At 42.4% G+C, this 20,522-nt stretch overlaps 1 protein-coding gene across 2 annotated transcripts; it reads right to left on the bottom strand.

The window, feature by feature from the left end:
* Window positions 1-3,424: 3,424 nt before the first annotated feature.
* Window positions 3,425-13,021, bottom strand: LOC306916591 (uncharacterized protein). 2 transcript variants are annotated; one of them, XM_079494526.1, is made up of 10 exons: window positions 12,996-13,021; window positions 11,828-11,924; window positions 8,720-8,867; window positions 8,398-8,555; window positions 7,846-7,980; window positions 6,534-6,753; window positions 4,879-4,998; window positions 4,628-4,791; window positions 3,992-4,211; window positions 3,425-3,659 (listed from the first exon to the last, which is right to left on the bottom strand). In XM_079494526.1, exons 3-6 carry the CDS (start codon window positions 8,840-8,842, stop codon window positions 6,597-6,599), a joined length of 573 nt encoding a protein of 190 aa, XP_079350652.1. In that variant the 5' UTR covers window positions 8,843-8,867; window positions 11,828-11,924; window positions 12,996-13,021; the 3' UTR covers window positions 3,425-3,659; window positions 3,992-4,211; window positions 4,628-4,791; window positions 4,879-4,998; window positions 6,534-6,596. The 2 variants fall into 2 exon arrangements, with proteins under 2 accessions (XP_079350652.1, XP_079350651.1); XM_079494525.1 differs by having other exon boundaries at window positions 4,010-4,211.
* Window positions 13,022-20,522: the final 7,501 nt, after the last annotated feature.

Below are 20,522 nucleotides of genomic sequence, written 5' to 3'. Positions count from 1 at the left end.
ATGAAATATATGCAATCACAAATGTACATTTCAAATGTTAACACATAAAAACATAGATATGGAATAAAAAATATGGAAGTATAGGAGAATGCACGTTGAATGAATGATTAATTAAACAAATATTATTATATTGTGGCGGGATTGTGTGTGTGTGTGTGTGTGTGTGTGTGTGTGTGTGTGTGTGTGTGTGTGTGTGTGTGTGTGTGTGTGTGTGTGTGTGTGTGTGTGTGTGTGTGTGTGTGTGTGTGTGTGTGTGCGTGCGTGCGTGCGTGCGTGCGTGTGAGAGAGAGAGAGAGAGAGTGACCGTCGCTGTTCATTCCCTGTGGTGCTGAAGCGTGCATTTGGCTGCTTTCCCCAACATGTATTTATAACTGACTAGCCAACATATAGACGTTTCCCTGAATCCACAGGATTCGGAGATAAAGTATAGCCTAATAGGTTTAATATCCAAACGAGCTTTCACAACCACACACTGGCCTAATTGAATCAAATGCACTGTCAGGGATGGATTGGAGTTTGGACACATGCGTTCTCTAATGTAGGGAATCTATTCTAGCGCCGATACTTATACTAATATGGTGGTCTCTGAACGGTGTGCATGACACAGGCTTCACTAGCACATTCAGTCCACACAATAACACACCCCAACAAACAAGCCAATATAATAAGATCTCATGAAGGCACTGTAACGTCAGTTCCAACTGTGAGTAGGTAGCCTATAGGCTATATTACAACAATGAATGTAGAAACACACTACATTGAACAGTGCAGGCGTGCGTCATGATGCACTCCAGTGCGTAAAAGATAGCCTATAGCGCTACACTTCAGATTATAAGCAATCAGTGTAGCCTACCTGATGTTGATCCATGTTGTGAAAAAAACATAATTAACTCCACGGTGTATTTTCGGAGCGATGGACCGCCAGAACGGATTTCAAACGAAATCTCTTTGACACAACATACAGGTCTCATTCACACAGGTTTAATAGTAGGCCTAAGTCATAGAAGAGGGTCCATAGAACTTATACTACTTGACCAACCAGAATCAAGCATTAATTCAACCGAGCAGTGAAACATGTGAAGCTTTTCTTGTTGACTGTTGTGTTGTTTAATGATTCTCACTGCTGCATATACGTCACTGCTACCCAAATTGCCAATTAACTTACTAGCCAATCAGAGGCCAATATTATTCCTTATGTAAATTTGGTGTTTCATCGTGGGTAAACTAACAATATTTGTTGGAAAAGGAGTTATAACAATCAATCAAATGGCTTTCCAAGTTCAAGTTAAATGTTTCCCTTTATCCAGAAACAACTATTTGCTTAGTGAATTATGATCATTGTTTTTGAGTCACACCATGACTGTACATGCTGTCCCAATGGGACCTGTATATAAACTGTGGACGTCCATGTGTTTATAGATTGGGAGGTGATGAAGACTGTAGACAGTCATCCTGCCAGTTGTTACAGCCCTGGGTCTGTTCTCCTGTTGACCCAGTATGACTCTGACAACCCTGGTCCTATCAGGTGTAAGGAGATCTGCTGGGACCCTGATGGGGAACAGCAACTGGTTGTGAAATTGACTGAGAAATAAATCTGATCCCATCTAATATTTTGTGAAATTAACAGAAAACTAAACTGATACAACCTTTAAAATGTACGTATTGATTTCCTACTCATGTTTGTTCATGAAGTTGTAGGCCTATATAGATGTCTTGTATTTTATATTTTATATTGGTTGAAAATTGTTTACATGAATGCAATCACAAATTTACATTGATCATTCCGTTGTGGCAAAGATATGTCGTGTGTGTGTGTGTGTGTGTGTGTGTGTGTGTGTGTGTGTGTGTGTGTGTGTGTGTGTGTGTGTGTGTGTGTGTCTGTGCGTGTGTGTGTTATCTGAGAAGCAGGCTAAGCTGCATAAAGGCATTGTCAGTTGGGTTATAAACAGCGTCAGTTTTTCACACCTACAGTAAAAATCACACCCGTGTGAACTGAGTGGTGCAACCCACCCCCCCCCCCCCCCCCCCCCCCCCCTCTCTCTCTCTCTCTGTAATTAACAGGCAACAGTGCAATACTATCTCTCTGTCTCTGTTTCTGGCACAACAGCGCCCCTACTGGTACTCATGACACTTGGAAAAATGCAATTAATTAAAAATGCAATTTGTTATATCTCCATATTTTAACTATGTATATATTCTCGTAAATGAATGCCCTACTTTCTCGCTCAAAGCTTTGATCTACACGTTTTGAGCCTGTAGATCTGTTATTTTAGTGGTAGGCCTAGTATGGTTGGCTAAATATAAAGGTGTCACTGGGGAATATATATTGTTTTAGGCAATATAAAAAATAGCACAAAATGTACCATTTATGATTTCTGATTGGGTGGGCAGCATTTTTAGAGAAATTTACACCCACCTGAACACGTTTGCCATCATTGCTGCTAACCCTAACCTGTCTTAAAGGGCCACTTCACCCTTTTTTAAAGGAATATTTCAGTTTTAAAAAACTGTCGGTCATTTTATCATCTCAGGCATTTGTGAATGCCTGCAGTTTGTAAGTTATTGATTGATGTAGATACAGTATTCGATATTCATTTTAGCTGCCCTGTAAACTTCCTATATACAAACCCATTGTAACTTAAAACTCAATTTTAATCATGATGGATTCATCAAACTGGGGTGTTCACAAAAAGCCTGAGTTGATGTATGAATTACAAAAAGTAATTTTGAAAGTGAAATATCCCTTTAAACATTGAAATACAATGCAGATGTGCAGAGATGTCATTGAATGTGAGGTATTCTTTTTAGGTATATGTTACTTTATTCATGAAAAACCAAAGGGGGTATAGTCTGGACTAGAGAGGTATTACTTAATTCTAATTCCAATATATTATTTTATTATTTATGGAAAAACGTCAGAGGTTTATAATCACCTAGAGATTATTCAGGCGAGTGAAAAACACAAGGGGTTATAGTCTTGCAAACTCCAGACATCAAAATGCAGTACATATTTAATTAAGCAAATTGCAAGAGCTATATAAACTGGGATGAATTAATTACTTACTAAGGTATTGCTCAGACAATTATAATGGGTATAACACAAATGATTAACACAGGTATTGTGGTCCATCTTGTTTTCTCCCACGGGGTAGAAAAGCCTGTTTAGAAGTAGAAAAAACGAGCACTCAATACAAAAATGCAGATTACCGGGTGCACGGCTCACGAAGAATCACTGTTAAAGAGAGAGACAGCCAGCACTCCAAAGTCCATTAATGGTAAATTTATTGCATATTGTGCAGCACGGACAATCACAACACGGACAATCACAACACGGACAATCACAACACGGACGCGTTTCGGCGTAAAGCCTTCCTCAGCGTGTATCTGAGTATCTCTGAATATCTCAGATACACACGGAGGAAGGCTTTACGCCGAAACGCGTAAGAAAAGCCTGTTAGCAGAAGATCTGAAGACCTCCTCACTCCATAGCCATATTGATAGATCCCTTGGTTCTCAGGCTTTTGATGATTCCTTCAGCTCTGGGGACGTTTATCTTCCTTTTTTCCCCTCTCTTTTTTTTTGTTTTCTGGGCTCTTATCTCATGACGTGATCTACAGGCAGGCTCATCGTGATTGGAAGCGTCATCTGCGTCATCAGCACTAAATAAAGAGTATAAGATCAGAGTTCCGTTGGCCTACAATATAGTTTATGATGAGTTTGATCATGGCTACAATTTCTTCACTGTATTATGATGAATTCCTGTTCTGTTCTTTGTCTATATAGAAGTGTCTATTTGTACGTCTCTAAATGTTTTTGATGAATTGAACATGGTGGACCCTATTGGAAACAAGTGTAATGCTTAATTGGGTCGTCCACTCACAGTTAACAGCCTTTGTATTGAGTTTGTGCTTGAAATGTACTGTAATTCTGCAAACTGTTAATAAATATTTCAATCAATCAATCAAAAATTATAAATTCTATTGATACATACAGTGTAACACATCTTCACCTGGATTCACCAGCCAGCTTAGCCAGCAGCTGATTGGCCTTCAGTATATTATCTGGCTCCTTCATGCGATAATGCTTTTCTGCCACTGTAACGGTATGGGTGAGGTAGTCGGCCACCAAAGACTTGTCTATGTCGCTCATACACTTGGTAGCAGTCTCAAAGACTGCGTGTCTCTTGGCTCGTAATTGACCGTCTTCCGGCTCTAAAATGAAAATTAAGAGAGGACATTTTAATAACATTTATCTCGACACAGCTCACCTGAAACAGCTGTTAACCCATGCTGAACGGGAACCCTTGTTGGTGTTTTAAGCATTATGTTATACTTTAGCTAGTGAAAAATAGCAGATCTACAAGCTCGTAGCAAGTGCCGTGCTACGAGCTTGTAGGTCTGCTATTTCTGAAAAATCGTGAAAATGTGGCCAAATCTTTGAATGTATATTCTTCCACAACGAACATTTTTAACTCAAATCTTTGCTTCTGGGGGTGCCTGGAACTACATATTTTCAGATGGGAGTCCACGGCCAAATACAGATAATTCTAGGGGTCCTTGACATGAAAAGGGTTGAGAACCACTGATCTAAATGGGTTAATAATAGATCATATCGGGGGTTCTCGTACTTGTTGTGCAGACGTTTCAGGTCACTGGTGGGATTGTGGATCTGCCTCCCTGTGGTGGAGATGAAGAAATAGTTTGCATCGCTGGCCTTCCGCTTGCGCTTCCTGTTGTCAGGCTTAGCGCTTAGGAGTATCGGCCTCACTTGGTTGAAGTAAATGTCAAACCACTGTTGGCGGAGAATTAAGAATTAAGATCAATGTCTCCCTTTGAACAGTTTTCGATTGGGTTCCGACAGGAAATCTGATGAACATACCAGCTCCTGCTTCGGTGACAGGGCAAACATGGAGACTTGTTGAGCTCCGTTCTTGTGGTCCTTTACTCCAATGATTGCATGGCCCGACTTGGTTGTCTTTCTGCCAATCCACTCCTCCACCTGCATAAAAAAAGTCACAATGGCAACTAGTAAGGTTGGGTGATATATGCCATACATTTGTGCTAGAAAAGTGCCAGTGTCAGGTTTCTATACGAACGTGACTGCACGTTGTCAATGAACAAACCAAGACGAGGCGACACGACTGTATTTCTGTTGCCATGCACCAATCTCACTCTCTCACTGACAAATAACTTGTTTAGGGTGCAGGCTATTACATATATTGGTCCGAGTGTCATGAATTAATTTCGTTTTTTTTCCTTCTCTATCTTGATCTTTTACCTGAGTCATAATGCATCAACATTTATCAATGTTTCCGGACTTTGCACTGCAGGCAGGTCTGTTCAGCAATATATTTGGCTTAATTGGCTATAGGCTAGTCCCAGCACAATTAAAATAAAGACTTCTTTAAAGATGGATTGGTCGTGGTCCCTCTAACTACGTATGCACGATTTTGTGTTGGTTACTTGGTTTACTGATAATCCATAATGCTCAAGATTGTGTTGGATAGGCATGGACTGCAGCCGTAGAGCAATAGGTGTATGCTGGAAGTCGGCATTTATTCATTTTGAAAACAGTAGCCTGGCCTGTAGTTGTTTAGTCTTTCAATTCATTTGTGACCAACTAGTCACTACCCAGGGCAAGGAAGGACACAACACAGGGCAGCTTCCTTAAGTTGAACGTTTATTCCTCCATGTGCAGGGAATTATACACAATAATATTAATACACAGGAGAGCAGATAGCTCTCCAGTCTCCACCATCCGGACAGAGGCTCTCCCCTGAGTGTTTGTGGAGATGACTGATTTATCCTGTTGTGCCTTGATCAAGTCCATGCACAACAGGTGCGCAGCCACACCCAGCTCTGAGTCCAGTTCTAGTTTGACTCAGGCCAGGTGTGACTGCTTAACTCAGTCATCCTCCCTCTAACATCATTATTTCATTAATAAGTTCACTCTCTCGTTTCATCCGGACGCATTAATAGCTGTGCATTATTGCTTGCTTGTTTGCTGGTGTGAATTTGGGGGAAGAAAAACGGAAAAAAAGCCGCCAGGTGGAAATGGGCATGGCAGCATGTCATGAGCCAAGAAATCAGGCAGTAATAAAACAGAGTGTGAAGAGACTGTTATAGGAGAGGGACGATTCACTTGCCTCCCAATTCGATACCATATCAATATCTAGGGTGCCAATTAAATTTATATTGCGATTTGATTTGATATTGCAATTTTTTCCAATTTGTCTCCTAAGTTACTTTGCTTTTACAGTACTAGAACGTTTGAAAATACATAAATAAATTATTATGAACTTTGCGATTCCATCCATGTTAATATCGTGGCCCACCCCTACTGTTATAGTGCCACCATAATCTGAACGATGTGGGCGTTCCTCCTTGGCCCACGGGGAGTGCAGTGCATGCAAGTTTCATGTGGATCGGTCCAGCGGTGCCTGATATCAGCTGTTCGCAGACACGGCCCGGGATGAAAACACATCATCGGATATAAATATCGCAATCAATAAAGAATAATATAGTAATACTCACAGTCATGCCCTTCACCACACCTGGTCGTTGGAGGTGTTTGAGGATCACCAGTGCCTCCAGATACTAGTAAAGCACGAAGGCACACTCAGCCACATGCAGGGTTGTGCTTTGCTCTGGGTAGACCTTTCCCAAAATGATCAAGAAGTCCTTCTTTGAAGCCCTCAGCACAGCAAGGCAGTCTTTTGGTGTCAATTTGTTTTCCTCTATCAACATGTTATACCTATATGAAAAACAAGATATACCATGTAATCACTTGAACCATAGTGTCCCTTTCCTCAGTGTCCTGGGGTGAAAATAGACAATCTACAAGCTCACAATGACCGGTTGAGAGCTTGCACATCAGCAATGCTTTGGCAAAGATATTCAGAGTACAGGAGGGGATGGTGCTTGCATAGTGGGTAAAAACTAGGGATGGAGCTCGATAACCGACACCCGGAAAAATACGATAACAAGCTTATTGAGTCCATGAAGTCATGTTTAAACAATCAAGACAAGAGGCGATCAAGAAATAAATGTAATCATCCATGCTGGCACAAACATGTCGGTCTAAAAGTGTATTGATACCTGCCAACCATCGCTGCTCGGGTAAACAAAATTACGCTTTAAAAGTGACGGTACACATATTAACCAGTTAACAGTTTCTGTAATATTATTTTATTGGTAAAAAGGTCAATTGCCTTCCATCTAGTAGGCCCTAGTAAAAGATACTAGTTCTCTTCAGAATGTATTGTCATCTCCCGTAGGCTCGATAAGAACCTGGCTCGATAAGCCTGATCGATAAGGTGAACGTTATCAATAAAAACTAATGAGTGGGGGGACTGGACTGCAGGAGAGAGAGAGTTTTCTTCGTGTGGACTTTTAAATTATTTTCCCAGAGTTTTGGCCAATTTGGCCAATTTTCAACAGCTCACAGCTAAATACAACCAATGATCGCATTTACAAATTGTATTTTCCGGGTAGACTATGTAAATCACTCCGGATGCTCGGTTGGGCACTTCTTGCATTGGTTTTACTGAGAATAAGGTTAGAAATAAGGTTTTTTCATAGAAGTGTATATTGTTACGTCTTTAAATGTTCTGATGAATTGAAAATGGAGGACCCTGATGTAAATACATCTTAGTGCCTTTTCTGGTTTTATCCCCAGTTTTTGTAATTATCTGTACTTTCGTTAAAATGTACCCATTCTACAGACTGTGAATACCATTTTTCAATCAATCAATCAGTTTAGATGAGGCTGAGCAGTTCTGCCGGCTGTACGCCGAGTTGGTAAAAAGGCGACCTCTCCAGTATTCGTGTAAACAAGTCAACTCACTTCTTTTTGGTGATCTCTTTGCTCACTTTCTTGGAGGAGCTATTCTGGAGAGCTCTGATGAAATGAATGAAGTGCTCATAGAGTGTCTCATTCTGAAGCCTCAGGTCGGTGGTGTACGTGTGGTACTTCAGGAATCTGTCCAAGGAAGTACAAATATTTGATGGTGTTATAAGTGATATTTCTGGTTAAATCTAAATGTTTTGTTAAGACATTCAAATGTTTAAATTCTGATAATAATTGCAATAAAGTGTTTGTTACATAAAAGGGGTCTTCCCGTCTCTCAAACGCTTTAATGAACAGAAAATACATTTTCAGGCCGGCATATGAATTTCACTTGCACTATATAAAGCGTGGGGTCGGCAAAAATAACCCCTGCTCTAAAGCAATCGTTATTGGAAGAAATTGCTATTTAAGACTTATAAAATAAAAAGAGATTAAGGTACAAAATATCAAAGATTAATCAAAGTCAATGAAGTTCATATACCATATTAACTGCAGGTCTCCCAAGTTATCACAAGAGGGGGCCAGTAATTCACACCAAATACTACCAACCTTTTCACGTTCTTGATGTAAGTCAGCTGAGTTTGATGTTTCAGTTTTGCATCATCGAGCTCACGGAGGTACTTTCTGGTCTTTTCCTTGTTCCTGACAAATTCAAGGAACACTTCCCGTGGGTTCATGTAATAAAGGAAACGGGCCACATTCTGAACCTGAAAATAAAAGCATGTTACATTGGTAGCTTCAGAAGCTGCAAGTCAGTCAGTTTGTAACTTTATGTCGCTGGCCTCCATTGGGACAACAGTAGGGCTGATATGGGAGTGGGGGTCCGTGCAACTAGGACTGAGGTGAGATGGATTATGCTAATATTCCTCACCTCCTGTTTATGATTAGACCTATCGATGTCCACCTTCAGGTATGTGCTGAAGCCCTTCAGCAGTGGATGTTCCAGAGAGTGCTTCTTGTACAGACCCTTTTCTGCCATCAGCTTCTTGGGCATGGTCTTCCACTTCACGTCCAGGCAACTGCAAGGTGATACGGTATCAGATGTCATGCACATGCTCCACAATCCACAACGAGCAAAACATGTGAACATCAGTGAAGTAGTAAAAGTGTCACTGCTGCTGAGAGGTGGAGCCAGGTCTGTGGAGTTCTCGCTGGACATCGGTCACCACCAGCATGCAACGGCGCTGCAGCTCCTCAATCATACTTGGTAAATGGTGCATTTATATAGCGCCTTTATCCAAGGCGCTTTACATAGATTGTGCATTACATTCACCCATTCACACACCGATGGCAGCGGAAACCATGCAAGGCAACTAGCACATCGGGAGCAATTAAGGGTTCAGTGTCTTGCTCAAGGACACTTCGACAGTAACTCTGGGGGAGCCCGGGTTCGAACTGGCAACCTTGCGGTTGCCATCCAGGCACTCTACCCCTGAGCCACCGCCGCCGCCGCCGCCATACTTGAAACAAACAATAAAAATAAATATTTGTATTAACAACATTATGAATAAATGAACTGATGCTGACCAAAGAACATGGTTAACATAATAACATTAGCATGTGATGTTATTACAAATATGGCCATCTGTGCACAAATCAAATATAATTAAAGACTAGATATATTAGATGGCCTCAAATGTGATTACAAGCCAGGATAATAAAGTGCTTTTGTTTTTGTTTTTTAAATACATTTTTATACCACAACATTTGCAACACATTTTTCACCCAGTGCCAATTGCCTAAACTGCAATCCTGGGCGCTACTCTCCCTCTGCCAACCTGGGGAGAGCCCTGAACTGAGCATGAGGAGTGAGCAGGCCGCTTCTTATTACGCATTTCCCAGGTAGGACGTAGTGAACACATTATTCCAACCAGTTCCTTTCCCCTCCATCAGGCAGCCCCTGACTAACCAGGGGGAGGCAGTATAGAGACCAGGATTACTGTATGTTTTTCGTGAGGGTACGTACCCTAGGATCCCAAAGTGGGGTCCGGGGACCCCAGGGGTCCTTGAGGGATTTCCAGGGGGTCCTCAGCTAAATGATAGTTTGGAACCAAATGGACTCTGAGAGTGTACAAATGGAAGAAAATGGACCCTAATGGGTCCATTTGGTTCCATTTGTACACTCTGAGTCAAATTAACATTGATTTTACAATATAAATTGGGGGTCCCAGAGATAGAAATGCCATTAAATGGGGTCTGTAGACTAATATGCATGTCAAACTGGGGGTCCTTTTTTATATAATTTTAATCCCACGATTTTGCAACCCATTTTTTCACCCAGTGTCAATTATCTAATGTAATCCTGGGCGTTACACTTCCTCTGCCAACCTGGGGGGGCAAGCAGACAAGCTTCCTTCTATGCATGAGGAGTCCAAGGTGCTTCTTTTCACCTGACAGGGGGGAATTTCCCCGGCCGGACGTAGCGCGTGGAAGGAACACGTTATTAGTTGTCAATAATTAGTGTCAATTTGGGGGTCCTTGACTTAAAGTTCGAGCCGGGTCCTTATCGAGCCCACTATCGAGCATATGCTATTATTTTGTGGAAAGACGGGAGACAATTAATTCTGAACAGAACCTTATTTGTATTGGCCAGTTGTGAGTTTGTATGCCAATAAACAGTTCTAAGGTGTATACACAGTCACATGCACACGCACGCACGCACACACACACACACACACCAAAAATAGCCAATCTACAACCTCACACCGCATCTGGTTGCACTGCGATGTGAGCTTGTAGCTCTGCCTTTTCGGCAACAATAGACTGAGAAGTTGCACATTGAATACGTCACGTATATGTGAGACTATTCAATCGATCCGCGGGAGATACAGTATTATAACTCTATGGCAGGGAGATTAGAGTTTCCCAAACGTATTATTATGAATTGGATTAATAACTTATGGCAACGTCTTACCGTGCTTGGGCAGCAAGCACGGTAAGCATAACATGCCTTGGATGGAAGAGCAGCAGCTGATGGCTCCCGTGTTGTTTCGACTCGGTGCAGACATGCAAACTGCAAAGGTATCACATTTGGGTTTAATACAATACATTATGGACAGATGTCTATGCATTGTCGAAATGCTCCCTTTCGTGCATGCAACAACTGTGGTAGGCTACATTATTACATTTAGCTCCCCTCTTGTCTTTACCAAACTTTCACGGCAAACAATGACGAACCACGCAACCACCCGTCGCGTCCCAGCCCCCTTTACAGCGAGCAGCCCATGACGTCAGCCGCTGCGGCTATACCCGATAACAGGCTCGACAAGCCAAACGCTTATTGATACTCGGACCGAACCGGGTTTGTAATGGACCCGATTTTTGGGCTCCATCCCTAGTGACAAGGACAATATCAGAAATGACTACAATTGAGCAGTGTTTCCCAAACTTTTAGCTTAGGACACAAAAGAGAAATTAGACGTTTGCCTGGGACAAAATACCAGATCTACAAGCTCACAAATACTTTTTTTGTATGTAGGAAGCTGTTAAAATGAGTCCACGACTCAAACATGGGTCCCGATCCACTGTCTGGTAGATAGAGCAGAGGAGAAATTACAGTTGCATTGTGGGAGAAGGAGATGGAACCCCCAGGTAAGAGGAGGAGGAGGAAGGCCATTGATAATTCAAAATATGCTCCACATGGACACTGGGCTCACTTACTTCCTGGACTACATGTCGTCTCAGTAAGACAGCCCTCCCCCTATCCACAAGGATTATGGGAATTGTAGTCCAGGAAGGAAGTGAGCCCAGTGTCGATGACATCAGAGACACTGGGCTCACTGCTAAAATCTAAAATATGTAAAACCACATATTACACACATAAAGACCCCCAGGAAAGTGTTCTACATCTTCTAAACGTCATTAACATATGTTTTTAGCAAAAAGGGCCAAGTGTCATTTTAACTTTTAAACTCAAGGACTTCCTCTTTCCATGTGTTGTGCGTTAGTAGTCCGACATACGTGGCCGGTTAAGACTCACCCGTGGCATCAAGTGACATCAAGGCCAAGAGAAACCTGTGGACGGCCATTGCCCAGTCCATGGCCCCCCTCCTGTCCCTGTGGCCTGCGGGACTGGACTGCAATAAGAAAAAGGTGGCATGATATCAGCAGCCAGGTACAAAAGAAGGCTATGCGAGTTAGAAATGCATGCCCCACCCAGATATGATGTGGGGTGAGACATTTTGTCTGTGTCCCTTATATGCCCAGATGGAGTTCTTTGTGCAGGCATGCCCAAACATGGAGTCTATGCAGACGTCAGAATGATGTCAGAACAGGCCAGCTTCATATATATATGGACACTGGGCAGGGGCCCTGTCCAGACCCGGGCAGAGGCCTTTTTGGGGCGGTTCTGGACAACCGTGGGTCCGACCGACTCAACACCAGCCACTGCACCCCCTGTGGTGGTGTGGAACGCGTGTGTCGAATTTGAAGTTATCGAGTTACGTGGATTACACACATACGTACAGACAGACAGAGACTTGGTGCATTTATACATGCTGTAGAAGATATGTAATGATTTTTATAATATGAAAACTCAGGGTTGTGTGTTCAATGACAATAAACAAAATATTGTGTTTATATCTTTGAACTGTGGAAGAAGCCTTCAGGTTTTGGTTCTAGTACAACTGAAGTTTTCATGGCCGTATGTTTTGTTAAAATGCTCAAATCTTTGTGTAGAATTTGACACCACCACAAGAGCTGAAGAGCATCTCTTGTCAGTCAACTAAATTGTATTTATTAATGATGTTATCAGGTTCTCTGTCTGATATTGTATCTCCTCGCTATTGTAAAAACATGCATGCAGCATGATTTGATTGGTAGACTCGTCTCTCTGTGTAAGAGAAGAGATAAGTCAACTAAAGGAATCATGGATCTCCATCCACGGAGGAGAGAAGCCATATTATTGTTCTGAATTACCACCTTGACAGCCACCAATCAAGCCAAATCAAATGGTACAGCAAGGCATATCCTGTGTGTGTGTGTGTGTGTGTGTGTGTGTGTGTGTGTGTGTGTGTGTGTGTGTGTGTGTGTGTGTGTGAGTGAATGATTCACTGCACAGACACGTGCGTTCAGGCTAAACTGACCATACCATAATATTGCCAAAATGAATGACAACAGCGATAACATTGGTTAACAAGTTTCCTTACCCTCAAACACTCAAATGGATGCTTTCATTGGGCCAGAAGGAAGGCCACAGACCTGGTCACCCCTTTTATGGCCACCTCTTAAAGGGATAGTTCAGATTGTTTTAACTTAAGCTGTATGAAATTCTTGCCATTCAAATAGTGGTTGCAACTGTAATAATTGATTGCCCGAGTCCTGTGGTGGGAGTTCTGCTCTGGTTTTGGTGAATATTAGCCTAAGTAGTTCCGGTCATTTTGTGGGGGGCACTGGGGCCACGCATTCAAATTAAATTAGTTAATATTAGCGCAACTTTCGTTCAACTTTGACCACTCTGTCTATCACATGGAACTATTTTTTGGGCGTAGTGATATGGACACAAAAAACATAGTTCTGTGTGATAGAGGGGTCAAAAAGGAACGAAAGTTGCACTAATATTTTAGAAATAGGTCAACAATCCAAATGACGTTAGTTTTGTGGATGAATTTACTTTTAATGCGTGGCCCCCTGTGCCACGCACAGGGGGGCCACGCATGATTATCACGCATGATTATCTTTGCCCATGAAGCTTTCAGAAGGTTATCCTTCCATGACTATCATCATCCATCATGGACAAGCACTGGGAATTGCCTACATTTAGTTTGACTCAGTTCCACGGATACATATTGTGAAAATAGCAAGCTTGAATTGAAGATACCCCACCCGGACCGGGTCCACTCAACCCACAGAGCCTATAGTCCCTCCACATACCTCCCAGTCCTGGCGGTCCTGGCTGTACTCCTGGTGAGAGCAGGAGTGGACATGGTGAGACATAGGAGGGGCCCGGACAGGAGGGGTGTCAACCGGGTAACCCACAGAGCCTAGTCCCTCACATGCCAGAATTGTGCCTCCCAGTCCCGGCAGAGTGGTTCCAGCGGATTGTGTGGCCGCCCTGGTCTTTCCCTAGTGGGTCTGATCGAGGGTAGCTACTGGGACGTAAGTCGGGACTTGATCACCCCGGCTGGGTCACCTGAGTGAAGGGTATGATGTTTGCGAGACCCTATGATGACCTTGAGATACATCACTGAGGATACGTCCCAGGTGCATTCAAGTGATGTATTTTCGTTCCACCTTCATTTAAATTGCAATGAATTGAGAAAGAGAGAGGATAGTTGTTTAGAGTTTACACTAGATGAAGTAGGAATGCTAAAGTTTAAACACCAAAGTATGTACAATTGAACAATGTAATTCATTAGTAAATAATACCCTGAATTGGTAGGCCTACTGTCATTGGTATTCACATACTCAATTTTTGTTATCATTGTCTAGCTAGCTGACCATTTAATTGCACAAAATATTCTAGGGCAAGGCTGGGATAATTCTCAGTGGGGTTGTCCATCCATAGCTTGTCTCTTGCTGCCCCCTTATGGTGAGCATGGGTAACTTGATTTTGCTGTAACTGTTATAATTGCAGTAGAAGTGTTGGCAGGGGCTTCTATCTGCATTTGATGTGTCATCATAGTTGAAGCCGATTTTTGTAGTAGGATTATCATCAAACTGGGGGTGGGAAAATTATTTGGGGTCTTCCCCAGATGATTATCATAATGTGCAACATTGTTTTCTCACTCAACAGCAAACAAACATACAGTACAACTGCAGAGTATCTGCACATTTTTAATGTGACACTTTGATGACTTGTTAAGTAGTTACATAAGAAACAGGCAAACATTGTGAAAATTGGGGTGGTACTGCAGGCTCCGCTTGCGGCTCGAATGGCCCTCCTAAAGGCCTAATCAAAGGTTTTTGGGCTTCCTCCTCACGGAGGATACAAGCTGGGGCGCTAACCCATACTGCTCCCGGGGTGCCGTCTACATTTCGGCTGACACCCGTCTCTCCGGTGGTCACCAGACTATACCTGGTTGTCACATAGTCTATTCCTATGAGTCACTAAATAGAATACCTCAGAACGAAAATACATCGCTTGGATGCACCTGGGACGTATCCTCAGTGATGTATCCCAAGGTCATCGGGGTTTCGGGTCTCGCAGACATCATACCCCTCACTCAGGTGACCCAGCCGGGGTGATCAAGTCCCGACTTACGTCCCAGTAGCGTGAAGTAAAACTAAAGTGCACTTAACCGCGGCGAGTCTGAAAACTGGTGAGTTCTCCGGTATCCGTCATACATACATGTCATATATATTCCATATACTGTACGCAGACATTAATCACCTAAACGCCCTCCCGGTAGCAGACTCACCGTGGCGCCATTCACAGTGGCAGTGCTGCATGCATGTGTGTATTGTGCTGGCTACTCAGTTTGTGCTCTATATGCATTTAAAAGTTATGGCAGAACATGTGTTTTAGTAAAATATCTCCACAAGCTTCACTCAGACCACTGCAATGATTACAAATGAATGGACCCCATTATTTTGTAAACTGAGTTAAATGAAGCTCCAGATTGTAGTATTAATTATCTCCATCTCTCTCTCTCTCTCTCTCTCTCTCTCTCTCTCTTGAACAAGGTGGACCCTCTTGTAAACAAGTGTAATGCTTTATTGCTTTATTGGATCATCCACTCACAGTTAACGGTCTTTGTATTGAGTTATGCTTGAAATGTACTGTAATTCTGCAAACTGTTAATAAATATTTCAATCAATTCAATCACTGTCTCTCTCTCTCTCTCTCTCTCTCTCTCTCTCTCTCTCTCTCTCTCTCTCTCTCCATCTCTCTCTCTCTCTCTCTCTCTCTCTCTCTCTCTCTCTAACCCTAACCCTGCGGCCTGCGTACTATGAACTGTTTTGAATGTGCACATAATTCAGGAGACGGCAGCACGATGTATTCATGAAAAAGACAAGAGTGCTTCCAATCACCTGATGTACATATGTAGCCTAAGCCTACCATAACCATTTGACTATAGGCTACATATAAGCCTAGCATTCCATCATCCATCTGTATATACAGTACAGCTGTAAAAAATAAATAAAAAAAGGTGTCTATGTCATCTTAACATAATGTGTTTCAAGTTTCAATACAATAGCTCAATGCCCTTTACTAACTTTATCAAACACTATGGCCACCCCTGCCTGGCGTAGACTCATGAGCAAAGTGATTTCTACAGAGATAGGATGCTTAACACATGTCTGGTGTGGCGGTGCCATGGTCAGAGTGACACACACACACACACACACACACGCACACGCGCACGCACGCACACACACGATATTCATACCAACTGCACACTTTTTCAGGAATACAAATAAAGTGCTGGCATTTCAAAAAAGATAACATAACGTTAAAATAGGCACAAAACATGCATGCATATTTGTCCTCAAACACGATTGTTTATTATTATGGCAATTAGGCCCCCTGTCACCCACTTGTGGGGTGGGACCCACAATTCCAAAACACATTTGAGCTTTACAATCGTTCTGACTTATTGTAGCCTTATTGTATCACGCCAATTAAGCTGACTGTACAAAACACCGGACCCTTAACCGTCTGACACTCGTACAAATTTAAACCAATGGACCATTATGAGTTAATTTGGTTATTATAGCCTATCAATCATTTATCTGGCATTGAGGCCCAGACTCCTCCATCATGTTGAGAAAACAACAGTGTTCTATAAGTTTACTCACCGTAGGCTATAGCCAGTAGCCCATAGCCTCAGCATCTTTCTGCACGTTGTGGGCTCTGAACATATCAGTCAGAGTCAGTTTATAACAAAGCTTATCATGTTCCCCTATCCCTCAGTCTTTCAGATACACCACTAGATGTAAATGGTGCTGGGGTCCATATCATCCATGATAACTTCATGTCGTCAATTCATCCATCCGCTCCTCTCTCCCACTCTCTGCTCTTCAACTGCACCACGATGGGGGAGGGGGGAGGGTTTCGTCCAAATCGCTGTCCTTTTGCTTTCTGTTTACAAGTCTGACGGTGGGCGGTTCTCAGCAGGCCAGCTCCGAGCTCACCCTTTCAATTGCACCATTATTTTTGTTTTGATTGCAGTTTCAACTTTTACCTTGGCAAATGATGTATGCCAATAAATAACGCCTATTTGGGAAGAGAGAGCGAGAGAGAGAGGGGCTGTGTGTGTGTGTGTGTGTGTGTGTGTGTGCGTGCGTGCGTGCACGCGTGCGTGCATGTGTACTATCTGTAGCTATACTTACTGCACATGTAAACAGAGCTACCTTTAAACACATCTTAAATCTGAGTTTTTGTATAGGCCCTACTAGCCTATTTAAATAGTCTTGAGAAAAAATGCTATTTGCCCCAAAGTGACTGCAAAAACATGCTATTTGTATTAAAACAAAGCTTTATACGGTGTATAACATGTGTATAACATGTGTATAACGGTGCAATGTGACATAGCTCTGTTTACAAAATGCTGCACCTCCTCCAACTGGAGTACTTTCCACATGTTCAACTGTTTTTATTGTATTTTGACACTTGCTCGTATGTTTTCTCCTGCCAATAAATTGAATTGTGTGTCTGTAAAGCAGGGTGAAGTAGGCTAAGTGAAGTCAAGGAACATGGAAGAGGTCTAAATAGGAGATAAATGTCAGCATCTGCCATCTAGTATGCAGAAAGAACAGAAAAAGAAAGAAAGAAAGAAAGAAAGAAAGAAAGAAAGAGAGACAACTTTCACCGAGCAGTGGATATTTCAGTCCAACTTATAGCCTTTTCAAAATCAGACTTGTCTGAACTGAGTGGTGCAGGTGCTGTACCGCACGCACGCACGCACGCACGCACGCACGCACGCACGCACGCACGCACACACACACACACACACACACACACACACACACACACACACACAGTCTCATTTATTATTACTAGTACAGACTTATTGATTAGTAGTAGCCTACCACTACCATGAGGAAGAGCCATTGCTGAAAGCGCACCCCCCACGCCTCCGCCTCCCAGTTCTTCTTCTGCCCCTTTTTCCATAAGGTGTCACGTTTTCCTTTTACTTTATTATACCTGATGTAAAGAAGCCTTAGTGCCTTTCTGGTTTTATCCTCGTAGCAGTATATATGTATTGACCTATTTGTTGTTTTCTTTGTTTGTTTGTCTGTGGTTGTTTTTTTTGGTTCATGAAAGGCACTAGGCCTATATAAATTCAACCTATTATTATTATTATTGTTATTATTATTATTATTATTATTATTATTATTATTATTATTATTATTATTATTATTATTATTATTATTATTATTATTGCTGATAAGAGCAACTTAGACGCACTTTGGGCACAATTTGTAATTTAACTTGCGTATTTCGATCTAGGTCAGGTCAGGTGTGTGGGTTTGATAGAACACAATGTTTCTCATTGTCTAAACACATATTCATTATTATTTATGTTATTAGGGTTAGGGCTTAGGGTTGACGACAGAGTACAGCATCTCGCAATGGGTCTGGTCTACAAGATTCGGCAAGATACAGCACCAAGATACCCATGTACCGGGCTAAATACTTCCTTAATGTCAACGAAGTCCACACCCATAACACCAGAGGAAGAGCAACAAACAAGGGACTAAATTATTTTCACTCCTATGCCACCAAAATGTGGAACGCCATCAAGACTTGCAAACCCCTTGACTCCTTCAAAACCACTCTCAAAGGGCACCTACGGACGGCCGCAATTCAAAACTGGCCCCTGTAAAACCTGAATCCCCCCCACCCCTTTTCCCCCTCACTGGATGCATGTTTGTTTCTTTCCTTTTTTTCCCCTCCCCTATGATGATTTCCTGTTTTTTTTGCTATATAGAGTATATTTGTACGTCTCTACAATTTACAGTTTACAATTTAGGCATTTAGCAGACGCTCTTAATCCAGAGCGACTTACATTAAGCAAGAACAAAAAGCATGGGAATACATCACATATGTAAAATGCATTTATCGCGAAACATGCGTAAGCTAAGAACGTGACTAGAACATATCTATATAATGACACTATAGCCTACATATAAACTATAACTAGAACATATCTATTTAATGACACTATACATATAAACTATACATATATGCTATACTATGCTGTACATATATACTATGAAGTGCTATGACTACATACAATGCAAAAATTGTGCTGTCTACATGACATGCTATAAGTCTGTTTCAAATGCTATATAAGTCTAAGAAGTGCTGTCTAAGGGGGGTAGGGTAAGTGCTATGGGCCATGATGGAGTCTGAAAAGGTGGGTTTTCAGACTACGGCGGAAGATCGGGAGTGATGCTGCAGTTCTGATTGCAACGGGAAGTGCATTCCACAGTTTTGGGGCCAGAAGGGAGAAGAGTTTGGGACGTGTGGAGCGTTGTCCCGGCGTTTTTAGTGAGGGTACTTCCAGTTTCCCTGCGTTGGCTAATCTGAGTGCGCGGGAGGGTTTGTAGGGTTCAATCATGCTGGCAAGATATGGGGGAGCCATACCTTTGGTTGCTTTAAATGCCAACATCAGAGTTTTGTATTCTGTGCGGGCAGCGACCGGGAGCCAGTGCAGGGAGCGGAGCAGGGGGGAGACATGTGAGAATTTTGGCTGGTTGAAGACCAAGCGAGCTGCGGCATTTTGGATCAGTTGGAGAGGCTTCAGTGCACATGCCGGTAGGCCAGTAAGGAGAGAGTTACAATAGTCAAGTTTTGACAGGACTGTTGTCTGGATTAGGAGCTGGGATGATTCCTGGGTGAGGAACGGTCTAATTCGTCGTATGTTATAGAGTGTGAACCTACAGGATCGAGTGACAGCTGTGATGTGAGTTTTGAACGAGAGCTGACTGTCCAGGACAACACCAAGGTTCCTGGCTGTTGGGACAGACGTTACCAGGGCGTTGTCTACGGAAATAGTTAGCTCCCGCATCGGGCAGGACTTAGCTGGGAAGAAGAGAAGCTCAGTCTTGTCTGGGTTCAGCTTGAGGTGGTTGGAGGACATCCACTGTGATATGTCAGCCAGGCAAGCAGTGATGCGTTCTTCCACCTGGGTGGCAGAGGGGGGGAAGGATAGAAACAGTTGTGTGTCATCGGCATAACAGTGATAGGATATATTGTGAGCAGAGATGATAGTGCCAAGGGATTTAGTGTACAGTGAGAAAAGGAGGGGACCAAGTACAGATCCCTGTGGGACCCCAGTTTGGAGGGTTCGGGGGGATGATAACAGACCTTTCCAGGAGACCTGGTAGGTCCGGTCTCTAATTGTTATGATGAATTGGACATGGTGGGCCCTATTGTAAACAAGTGTAATGCGTTATGGTGTCGTCCACATAGTTAACAGTTTTGTTTTGAGTTGTGCTTGAAATGTACTGTAATTCTCTAATCTGTTAATAAATTCATCAATCAATCAATCAATCAATCAATCAATCAATCAATCATCATGTAGGCCTACTTTTAAAATATTAATTTTAAATTTATTTTAACGGTTTACTTTATATAGGTAGATCATAAATGAAAGCCTTTAATATAGTCTTTATAGAGAGAGACAGACAGTAGTGAAGTAGGAAAGTGTTATTTATTTTTGTGAATGTCATGGTATGTGTTCATTCCCTTCTGGGAGCAGTAGATCAACGGCTCCATCTACTGG

The sequence above is a fragment of the Electrona antarctica genome (genome assembly GCF_951216825.1).
Source record: "Electrona antarctica genome assembly, chromosome: 23".
In the NCBI taxonomy this organism is placed as follows: Eukaryota; Metazoa; Chordata; class Actinopteri; order Myctophiformes; family Myctophidae; genus Electrona; species Electrona antarctica.
This window is presented reverse-complemented; position numbering and strand designations above follow the sequence as displayed.

Bases quoted from the DNA above. Each gene is read 5' to 3' on its own strand.
- LOC306916591 (XM_079494526.1), bottom strand. From the start codon at position 8,842: ATGCCCAAGAAGCTGATGGCAGAAAAGGGTCTGTACAAGAAGCACTCT. The intron at 7,981-8,397 runs GTTGGTAGTATT...TTCCTTGGACAG, and splicing joins TACATCAAGAACGTGAAAAG to ATTCCTGAAGTACCACACGT. The intron at 6,754-7,845 runs GTGAGTTGACTT...TTTTTCATATAG, and splicing joins AAAGAGATCACCAAAAAGAA to GTATAACATGTTGATAGAGG.